Source organism: Nerophis ophidion, linkage group LG20, assembly GCF_033978795.1.
Source record: "Nerophis ophidion isolate RoL-2023_Sa linkage group LG20, RoL_Noph_v1.0, whole genome shotgun sequence".
Classification (NCBI taxonomy): domain Eukaryota; kingdom Metazoa; phylum Chordata; class Actinopteri; order Syngnathiformes; family Syngnathidae; genus Nerophis; species Nerophis ophidion.
Genome location: NC_084630.1, coordinates 8,337,977 through 8,349,732, shown reverse-complemented (window position 1 = coordinate 8,349,732; position 11,756 = coordinate 8,337,977). Strand labels below are relative to the sequence as shown.

Below are 11,756 nucleotides of genomic sequence, written 5' to 3'. Positions count from 1 at the left end.
TCGGAGAGGTGTGGCGACCGCTAGTGTCTCTGAGGGAAGCCACGTTTCTCGACGAGGCGAAGCGAAGGCAGCCGTTGGGGCGGGGCTAAGCTTTTTTCCCCCCTCCTCCACGGTGGAAGCATCCCATGTTCGGGTGCGGCCGATGGGAGGAGGCAAGAGTCCGCAGCTGGCTCTTTGACAGGTGCACGAGGAACGACGCAAGCTCCGCTCATGTCTACGGTAAGAGCTGACTTATTACCACAATTTTCTTATCGAAACCTGCTGGTTGACATGTGATAGGTATGACACATAGAATGGACCTGCTATCCCCGTTTGAATAAGAACATCTCATTTCAGTAGGCCTTTAAATAACAGGATTGTTTTGTGGGAATCGAACCTGCAATCCTCAAGTTGCTGGCACGGCCACTCTACCAACTGAGCTATGCCGCCCCTACATCCTACCGCTATGTCACGATACTTAGCCTTGAATGAACACTTGATGCATATAATCACAGGAAAACACAACTAAGTCATTTGACCAAAACTGTATTTATTAAACAGTTATTAAGCAGTGGCACAAACATTCATGTCATTTCCAAAACAGAAAGTGCAAGATTGTCAGAGACATTTTAAAACCAGCTATGAGTGCACTTTTGTGCATGAAGTCACTAAGATGACATATCAAAAAAACACTAAAGTGCACTTTTTGTACAGGACACCGCTAAAATAGATTAAAACAAATAAAGTGCACTTTTGTGCATGTCACACAAGATATTACATCCATCCATCCATCCATCCATCCATCCATCTTCTTCCGCTTATCCGAGGTCGGGTCGCGGGGGCAACAACCTAAGCAGGGAAACCCAGACTTCCCTCTCCCCAGCCACTTCGTCTAGCTCTTCCCGGGGGATCCCGAGGCGTTCCCAGGCCAGCCGGGAGACATAGTCTTCCCAACGTGTCCTGGGTCTTCCCCGTGGCCTCCTACCGGTTGGACGTGCCCTAAACACCTCCCTAGGGAGGCGTTCGGGTGGCATCCTGACCAGATGCCCGAACCACCTCATCTGGCTCCTCTCAATGTGAAGGAGCAGCGGCTTTACTTTGAGTTCCTCCCGGATGGCAGAGCTTCTCACCCTATCTCTAAGGGAGAGACCTGGAAACTCATTTCGGCCGCTTTCGGTCATGACCCAAAGCTCATGACCATAGGTGAGGATGGGAACGTAGATCGACCGGTAAATTGAGAGCTTTGCCTTCCGGCTCAGCTCCTTCTTCACCACAACGGATCGGTACAACGTCCGCATTACTGAAGACGCCGCACCGATCCGCCTGTCGATCTCACGATCCACTCTTCCCTCACTCGTGAACAAGACTCCTAGGTACTTGAACTCCTCCACTTGGGGCAGGGTCTCCTCCCCAACCCGGAGATGGCATTCCACCCTTTTCCGGGCGAGAACCATGGACTCGGACTTGGAGGTGCTGATTCTCATTCCGGTCGCTTCACACTCGGCTGCGAACCGATCCAGTGAGAGCTGCATAATAGGAAATCAAATAGTGTATGTCCTTCGCTATGTGGTAGGTTACTGCGGACGTTATCTCCTTCTGGTGTTGACTATTTCATACAGTGTTGATCTGGAAATGGAAGACATCAGCCTCAATTGGGTCAGTGCTGGTTGTGTCGGCATTTTGTCGGTGTGGCACTGGCTGGAGATGTTGACATGCGGAGTTTCAAGCACTCTTCATTCTCTAGAGCAGGGGTCACCAACGCGGTGCCCGCGGGCACCAGGTAACCTGTGAGGACCAGATGAGTCGCCCGCTGGCCTGTTCTAAAAATAGCTCAAAAAGCAGCACTTACCAGTGAGCTGTTTCTATTTTTTACATTTTATTTACTAGCAAGCTGGTCTCGCTTTGCTCGACATTTTTAATTCTGAGACAAAACTCAAATAGAATTTGAAAATCCAAGAAAATATTTTAAAGACTTGGTCTTCACTTGTTTAAATAAATTCATTTATTTTTTTACTTTGCTTCTTATAACATTCAGAAAGACAATTTTAGAGAAAAAATACAACCTTAAAAATGATTTTAGGGTTTTTAAACACATATACCTTTTTACCTTTTAAATTCCTTCCTCTTCTTTCCTGACAATTTAAATCAATGTTCAAGTATTTTTTTTTTTTTATTGTAAAGAATAATACATACATTTTAATTTAATTCTTTTAGCTTCTGTTTTTCCGACAAAGAACATTTGTGAAATATTTTTTCAAATTTATGATTAAAATAAAAAAAAAATATTCTGGCAAATCTAGAAAATCTGTAGAATCAAATTCAAATCTTTTTTCAAAGTCTTTTGAATTTCTTTTAAAATGTTTGTTCTGGAAAATCTAGAAGTAATGATTTGTCTTTGTTAGAAATATAGCTTGGTCCAATTTGTTATATATTCTAACAAAGTGCAGATGGGATTTTAACCTACTTAAAACATGTCATCAAAATTCTAAAATTAATCTTATTCAGGAAAAATGACTAATGATGTTCCATAAATTATTTTTTCAAAAAGATTCGAATTAGCTAGTTTTTCTCTTAATTTTTTGGGGTTGAATTTAGAATTTAAAAGAGTCGAAATCAAAGAAACTGTTTCAAAATTAAATTTTCATTTTCCTGTTTTCTCCTCTTTTAAACCTTTCAATTAAGTGTTTTTTCATCATTTATTCTCTACAAAAAACATTCCTTAAAAGGAAAAAAAATGTACGACGGAATGACAGACAGAAATACCCATTTATATATATATATATATTTATCAAAGGTAAATCTAGCAAATTGGCTATTTCTGGCAATTTATTTAAGTGTGTATCAAACTGGTAGCCCTTCGCATTAATCAGTACCCAAGAAGTAGCTCTTGGTTTCAAAAAGGTTGGTGACCCCTGCTCTAATGATGCTACAAATTATTAGTGCTGCTACTTTTTAAAAGTAATGCTTTTGCCACATTACGGTTGTCTGTTCAACGTCTTCCCACTTGAAGCCAAACCACTGCCAGACAATGGACCCTGTGCTGTATTTCTTGGGAATGAATTCTTCCATTTGTTACCAGATCCACACCTTCTTTCTCTCGCATTACCACTCGCACCGCGCCGCTAGCACCACAGCTAACGTTACCCATGCCGCTACCTCTCTGCTCGGCCGGGGCGTATGATGTTGCACATGTGACGTATTTAAGAAGGTGCGCTTGTTTTATCTCTCTGTGAGAAGCAAAGACAGAGTGAGAAAAGCCTTTAGTGTAATGCCAGCAGCTATAAGAAACTGCGTGAGAACATATACTCGAATATCACGATAAAGTCATTTTCTACATCGCACTGAGACAAACCCGTGATGTCTCGAGTATATTCGATATATCGCCCAGCCCAAGTCTGACCCCTGCAGTAGCACCTAAAAATAAGTAGGGTTTTTTTTTTTTATGTCCAATAGATGTGCGCAAATTGAAATTTTTAGTCATTCTGATTTGAATAAATTTTCCAAAGTCAATTATTTTTAAAATGGTTATTCAATTAAAACATTATTATTATTTTTTTTTATAAGAATCACGTTTTAAAAACCTGATTAACATGCAACCAGAAGGAGCTTTTCCAACCTGTAACATGTTTTGAAAAAGTTTCATTATGATTATACATTGCAAGAATTGGCCGCTTGGAATCGGATTTAATTATTAGGGTGTCCAAACATTCACACCCCTAATGTCCATTCTCCCCGAATGATGTTGGGTCCCCAACAAAACTCTGATTCTATCTCGAACGGTTTCAATTGTTACAAAACCCAAACGCAGTGAAGTTGCCACTTTGTGTGAATAGTAAACAAAGAACAAATTACAATAATTTGCAAATCCTTTTCAACTTATATTCACCTGAACAGACTGCAAAGACAATATATTTAACGATCGAACTTAAATTTTTGCAAATATTAGCTCATTTGGAATCTGATGCCTGCGACATGTTTAAAAAAAGCTGGCACAAGTGGCAAAAAAGACAGACGGTTGAATGCTCATCAAACACTTATTTGGAACATCCCACAGGTGAGCAGGCTAATTGGGAACAGGTGGGTGCCATGATTGGGTATAAAAGCAGCTTCCATGAAATGCTCAGTCATTCACAAACAAGGATGGGGCGAGGGTCACCACTTAGAACAAATGCGTGAGCAAATTGTTGAACAATTTAAGAACATTTCTTAACCTGCTATTGCAATGAATTTAAGGATTTCACCATCCGTAATATCATCAAAAGGTTCGGCGAATCTGAAGAAATCACTGCACGTAAGCAGCAAGGCTGAAAACCAACATTGAATGCCCGTGACCTTCGATCCCTCGGGCGGTACCGCATGAAAAAACATTAGCGTGTAAAGGATATCACCACATGGGCTTTGGGACACTCCAGAAAACCACTGACGGTAACTACAATTTGTCGCCAAATCTGTAAGTGCAAGTTAAAACTCTACTTTGCACAGCGAAAGCCATTTATCAACAACACCCAGAAACGTATTTGCTGGGCCCCTTCTCGTCTAAGATGGACTGGTGCAAAGTGGAAAACTGTTCTGTGGTCTGACGAGTCCACATTTCAAATTGTTTTTTGGAAACTGTGGATGTGGTGTCCTCCGGAACAAAGAGGAAAAGAACCATCTGGACTGTTGTAGGCGTAAAGTTGAAAAGCCAGCATCTGTGATGGTATGGGGGTGTATTAGGGCCCACGGCATGGGTAACTTACACATCTGTGAAGGCACCATTAATGCTGAAAGGTACATACAGGTTTTGGAGCAACATATGTTGTCATCCAAGCAACGTTATCATGGACGCCCCTGCTTATTCCAGCAAGACAATGCCAGGCCACGTGTTAAAACAGCGTGGCTTCATAGTAAAAGAGTGCGGGTACTTTCCTGGCCCGCCTGCAGTCCAGATATGTCTCCCATTGAACATGTGTGGCTCAATATGAAGCCTAAATACCACAACGGAGACCCGGGACTGTTGAACAACTTAAGCTGTACATCAAGCAAGAATGGTAAATAATTCCACCTGAAAATTGGGACGGATTCGATCGGTGTGGCGCAGTGGGAGAGTGGCCGTACGCAACCCGATGGTCCCTAGTTCAATTCCCACCTAGTACCCAACCCCGTCACGTCCGTTGTGTCCTGAGCAAGACACTTCACCCTTGCTCCTGATGGGTGCTGGTTAGCGCCTTGCATGGCAGCTCCCTCCATCAGTGTGTGAATGTGTGTGTGAATGGGTAAATGTGGAAGTAGTGTCAAAGCGCTTTGAGTACCTTGAAGGTAGAAAAGCGCTATACAAGTACAACCCATTTACCCATTTATTTATTTAAAAGCTTAGAAAATTGGTCTCCTCAGTTCCCAAACGTTTATTGAGTGTTGTTAAAAGGAAAGGCCATGTAACACAGTGGTAAAAATGCCCAACTTATTTGCAATGTGCTGCTTCCATTGAATTCTAAGTTAATACATTTTTGCCAAAAATTAAAAACAGTTTCTTAGTTCCAATATTAAATATTTTGTCTTTGCAGTCTATTCAATTGAATATAAGTTGAAAAGGATTTGCAAATCATTGTATTTTGTTTTAATTGACCAATTATACAACGTGCAAACTTCACTGGTTTGGGGTTTTGTACATAAAATGCAATAACTGGATGAATTAAAAAAAAAAAATCCTGATTCATAAAATTATTTTTTAACGATGCATTTTACAACCTTTTATATCCAAAGCAAGAGAACCACGGCAGCCATCCAGAGATGAGGAAGCGTGTTGAGGGTTTCCCCGCCGTCTGTCTCGCCGTCATCGCCTTCATCGACTGGGATGAAGGTCGGGGGCGGATCCAGGGGCGGGTCGGCTTCTCGGGCATTAACCGAACAAAAGCCCACGTTTCCTGAATTGTCCGTGGCGGCCAGCACCACTCTCTCCGCACAGCAGGAGCCCCCCGTGTAGGACGCCACGCTGACCACTTCCCCGTCCGGCCCGACCTCCGTGCTGGTGTTGAGGGTGCCGTCCCCTAAAGAGACGGTGATGTTGGCGATGCCCGTCCCGTCGCTGTCCGTCACATTGATGACAAACGACCACTGGGTGGAGTCGCAGAGTGACATGTTGCTAGGGCAGGCGGTGGCATTGACCCCAAAGCACACTGGCGCGACAATTTCAAGGTCCTGTAGACGGACAGAGTAATATGTCAATCACATGCAAATGTAACTCCTTCCATCCATCTTCTTCCCCTTATCCGAGGTCGGGTCGCGGGGGCAACAACCTAAGCAGGGAAACCCAGACTTCCCTCTCCCCAGCCTCTTCGTCTAGCTCTTCCCGGGGGATCCCGAGGCGTTCCCAGGCCAGCCGGGAGACATAGTCTTCCCAACGGGTCCTGGGTCTTCCCCGTGGCCTCCTACCGGTTGGACGTGCCTTAAACACCTCCCTAGGGAGGTGTTCAGGTGGCATCCTGACCAGATGCCCGAACCACCTCATCTGGCTCCTCTCGATGTGAAGGAGCAGAGGCTTTACTTTGAGTTCCTCCCGGATGGCAGAGCTTCTCACCCTATCTCTAAGGGAGAGACCCAAACTCATTTCGGCCGCTTGTACCCGTGATCTTATCCTTTCAGTCATGACCCAAAGCTCATGACCATAGGTGAGGATGGGAACGTAGATCGACCGGTAAATTGAGAGATTTGCCTTCCGGCTCAGCTCCTTCTTCACCACAACGGATCGGTACAACGTCCGCATTACTGAAGACGCCGCACCGATCCGCCTGTCGATCTCACGATCCACTCTTCCCCCACTCGTGAACAAGACTCCTAGGTACTTGAACTCCTCCACTTGGGGCAGGGTCTCCTCCCCAACCCGGAGATGGCACTCCACCCTTTTCCGGGCGAGAACCATGGACTCGGACTTGGAGGTGCTATCCCCGTTTAAATAAGAAAATCTCATTTTCAGTAGGCCTTTAATAATAACATAGCTTCTGTTACTTTTCTCACCGAGGGGGTAGGGACACTCACCGACTCTCTGGCCTGGCCCACACAACGGCCCACGTTTCCTGCGTTGTCCACGGCGGACAGCACCACTCGGCCTGCACAGCAGGAGGCCGTGTAGGAGACCACAGTGATGTTCTCGCCGTCCGGCCCCACCCCCGTGCTCGTCTCCAGGGTCCCGTTCCCTTCAAGGATGTTGACTTCAACGTCCGTCCCGTTGACGCCGTCCGTGACGGTGGTTATGAAGTCCCACATGAAAGACCCGCAGATGGATTCATTAGCAGGACAGTTGCTGGATGTATTCCCCAGGCACACTGGCGCACTGATATCTGTCACCTGGGGACAGAAAGTAATAATCCAGTAAGTAAGCTTCATCAGGATCTTGAAGCTTTTCGCTTACCCTGAACACTGGAAACCGAAGTACGACATCGTTACTATTGATGGCAGCTGCGTCCCCCGCCGCAATGGTGAGCGTCACGTCCGATCCCGACAACGCGTCCTTAGAGGTGCCGAGAGTCACCGTGCCGTTGGCGATCCCGCCGCTGTCGGCTCCTATGGTGACCGTGCTGGGCGATGTTAGGGGGAAGCCGCGGTCGTTGGTGGCGCTCACCGTGAACGTCCCCATTGCGCTTTGGTCTATTTCGCCATTGCTGATCAGGGCGACAGTGAAGGGGATGGTGGCGGAAGAGCCCGGTTCAATGACGGTGATGTTGGGTAGAGCCTGGAATATTTCAAAGATGATGGGTGTTGTTGATGCCCACTGTGCAGTGCATCCGGAAAGTATTCACAGTGCTTCACTTTTTTCCACATTTTATGTTAACTTCCTCCTAGTGTCTGCCCTGAGATGGTTAGGTCGTGAGTTCAAACCCCGGCCGAGTCATACCAACGTCAAAAAAAAAATGCGACCCATTACCTCCCTGCTTGGCACTCCGCAACAAGGGTTGAAATTGGGGGTTAAATCACCATAAATGATTCACGGGCGTGGCCACTGCTGCTGCTCACTGCTCCCCTCACCTCCAAGGGGGTGATCAAGGGTGATGGGTCAAATGCAGAGAATATTTTTGCCTCACCTCGTGTGTGTGTGTGTGAGTGTGAGTAAGACAATCATTGGTACTTTACTTTATTCTAAAATGGAATTAATTCATTTTTGTCCTCACAATTCCACACACATTACCCCATGATGACCAAAAAGTTATACCGGGGGCGGTATAGCTCGGTTGGTAGAGCGGCCGTGCCAGCGACTTGAGGGTTCCAGGTTCGAGCCCCGCTTCTGCCATCCTAGTCACTGCCATTGTTTCTTTGGGCAAGAGACTTCCAGCGACTTGAGGGTTCCAGGTTCGAGCCCCGCTTCTGCCATCCTAGTCATTGCCATTGTTTCTTTGGGCAAGAGACTTCCAGCGACTTGAGGGTTCCAGGTTTGAGCCCCGCTTCCGCCATCCTAGTCACTACCAGTGTGTCCTTGGGCTAGACACTTTACTCACCTGCCCCCAGTGCCACCCACACGGGTTTAAATGTAACTTAGATATTGGGTTTCACTATGTAAAGCAATTTGAGTCACTAGAGGAAATTTCCGGGAATATTCAAAGTACGAAACTTTCCATGGGAATTAATGGGGATATTGTCACGGTGGGGACTCAAACCCGCTTCCCTCCTGCAACTGAGTGTCACAGTTCGTCCTATGGCTGCTCACCCTGACACGCTCACGCTGAGCGCAGCAACGAATCTGCAGACAATCGGCAATCTGCACACCTGGGAATGATGAGGGCAAGCTGGGTAAAGGACCCGTGGACCCAAGGATCCAGGTGGGAACTTGGTTACCTCTTTGTGTACCGTAAGCCTTATGCTCTCTCTCAGCGTTTTTTCTCCACACACATTACCCCATGATGACCAAATGGTTATAGCGGGGGCGGTATACCTCGGTTGGTAGAGTGGCCGTGCCAGCGACTTGAGGGTTCCAGGTTCGATTCCCACTTCCGCCATCCTAGTCACTGCCGTTGTGTCCTTGGGCAAGACACTTTACTCACCTGCCCCCAGTGCCACCCACACGGGTTTAAATGTAACTTAGATATTGGGGTTCACTATGTAAAGCACTTTGAGTCACTGGAGAAAAATTCCGGGAATATTCAAAGTTGGAAACTTTCCATGGGAATTAATGGGGATATTGTCACGGCGCGGACTCAAACCCGCTTCCCTCCTGTAAAAGTGCTTTGAGTCACTAGAGAAAAGCGCTATATAAATATGATTCACTTCACTTTCAAAAAATGTTTAGCAAAAAAAAAACATAAGCATTCGTAGTCTTTGCTCAATACTTTGTCGATGCACCTTTGGCAGCAATTATTAGCGACCAAAAGTTGCAAACTTTATCATCGATGTTCTCTACTAAATCCTTTCAGCAAAAATATGGCAATCTCGCGAAATGATCAAGTATGACACATAGAATGGACCTCCTATCCCCATTTAAATAAGAAAATCTCATTTCACTCCCAACTTGACAACTGGCATTCACGCCACAGAGTTCAATCTTTGTCTAATCCGACCAGAGAATTTAGTTCCTCGTAGTCTGAGAGTCTTTCAAGTGCATTTTGGCAAACTTTTTACTAAGAAATGGCTTCTGTCTGGCAACTACACCATACAGGCCTGATTGGTCCTTCTGGAAGATTATGTTCTCTCCACAGAGAGAAATGCTGTAGCTCTGATTCAGTGACCATCAGGTTCTTGGTCTTGGATGAATGGCTTTACCATGAAGTGAGGAAAAAGTACAGCACTGTGAAAACTTTCCGGATAAAACTCTGTCTTACATTGACGACGATGTTGGAAGTTGTGATTTGAGTGGGGGCCTGTCTCTGGAAGCTGCCTGGCGTCATCCTTGACGTCGAGTTGCTTGCTACTCCTCTCAGTACAACCACATAAGTACCTCCTGTAAAGTTACTGAACGTCACCACGTAGGTTGAATCTGTTACTGGCTGTGGGGTAAAAGACAAGGTTTAGTCTGCCTGACACAAACACAAGTGCTCTAAAACAGTGTATTTCAACCTTTTTTGAGTTAAGGCACATTTTTTTCATTGAAAAAAATCCGGCGGCACACCGTCAGCGGAAATCCTAAAAAAATTAAACTCGGTAGTCGATATAGACCAGGGGTGCCCACACTTTTTCTGCAGGCGAGCTACTTTTCAATTGACCGACTCGAGGGGATCTACCTCATTTATATATATATCATTTATATTTATTTATTTATGAAAGAGACATTTTTGTAAACAAGTTAAATGTGTTTAATGATAATACAAGCATGTGTAACACATATAGATGTCTTTCTTTCACAAAGACAAGAATATAAGTTGGTGTATTACCTGATTCTGATGACTTGCATTGATTGGAATCAGACAGTAATGATGATAATGCCCACATTTTCAAATGGAGGAGAAAAAAAAGTTGTCCTTTCTGTACAATACCACATGAAAGTGGTTGGTTTTTGGCATCCAGCTTCCACACACTTTACAAGAAAAACATTGGCGGTAAATTCCGTAGCTTGCTTGATTGACATTCACGGCACCCGAGGGTCTTGTGAGATGACGCTGGCTGCTGCCAGTTCATTATTATGAAAAAATGACAGAGAGGAAGGCGAGAAACACTTTTTATTTCAACAGACTTTCGCGCCGTCCCTTCCGTCAAAACTCTAAAGGCCGACTGCACATTTCCTATCTTCACAATAAAAGCCCTGCTTCATGCTGCCTGCGCTAACAAAATAAGAGTCTCAGAAAGCTGGCGTGCACAAGTGATGTGCACGCCAGCTTTCTGAGGGATCGCTTGTGCACGCCAGCTTTCCGAGACTCTTATTTTGTTAGCGCAGGCAGCATGAAGCAGGGCTTTTACTGTGAAGATAGGAAATGTGCAGTCGGCCTTTAGAGTTTTGACGGAAGGTACGGCGCGAGAGTCTGTTGAAATAAAAAGTGTTTCTCGCCTTCCTCTCGGTCATATTTTCATAATAATGATCTTGCAGCAGCCAGCGTCATCTCACAAGACCCTCCGGTACCGTGAATGTCATTTAAGTGACGTCTTGGTGAAGATTGATGATCACTCATTTTTAGGTCTATTTTTTTTAAAAGCCTGGCTGGAGATCGACTGACACACCCCCCCGCGGTCGACTGGTAGCTCGCGATCGACGTAATGGGCACCCCTGCTCTACCGCTTGTCCCTTTTGGGTTCGCAGGGGTTGCTGGAGCCTATCTCAGCTGCATTTGGGCAGAAGGCGGGGTACACCCTGGACAAGTCGCCACCTCATCACAAGGCCAACACAGATAGACAGACAACATTCACACTCACATTCACACACTAGGGCCAATTTAGTGTTGCCAAAGAAGTATTTTATTTATTATTGGTTAGCTTCAGACTAAAAATGATATAAAATATAAGACTTATACTCTAAAAATGTAGGTCTTACTTAAAAAAGGCATGCATTTAGTTGTATTCAGTGTTAAAACATATGATACAGCTCTCACGGTAATTCACTTTGAAAATTTTGGCTTTCATGGCTCTCTCAGCCAAAAAGGTTCCCGACCCCTGCTTTAAAGCATACCCCCCCCCCCCCCCCCCCCATGACCCACAGAAAAAAATGACTGCAAAATTGCACACATCTGCTGCTATATCATAAGTATTTGCACTACTGATGAAACCCTCATTGTTTACAGCCATATCCTATTTAAAAAGCAACAGAAACTATATATATTGTCACTTTAGTAGGTAGACATATTTATGTTGCACTTTACTGTTTGTGTTTTCTTTTTCTTTTTGTC

The 11,756-nt window shown here is 45.0% G+C and overlaps 1 protein-coding gene across 2 annotated transcripts in view; it reads right to left on the bottom strand.

Moving 5' to 3' along the window:
• Positions 1 to 509: 509 nt before the first annotated feature.
• Positions 510 to 11,756, bottom strand: part of LOC133538690 (von Willebrand factor A domain-containing protein 7-like) — a 105,035-nt gene continuing 93,788 nt past the window's right edge. For both annotated transcript variants that reach the window (XM_061880401.1, XM_061880403.1), the window contains 4 exons: positions 9,765 to 9,925; positions 7,367 to 7,687; positions 6,994 to 7,302; positions 510 to 6,156 (listed from right to left, as the gene is read on the bottom strand). In XM_061880401.1, the coding sequence (XP_061736385.1) occupies positions 5,710 to 6,156; positions 6,994 to 7,302; positions 7,367 to 7,687; positions 9,765 to 9,925 (1,238 nt within the window). In that variant the 3' untranslated portion in view covers positions 510 to 5,709. The remainder of the gene's footprint in view (positions 6,157 to 6,993; positions 7,303 to 7,366; positions 7,688 to 9,764; positions 9,926 to 11,756) is intronic.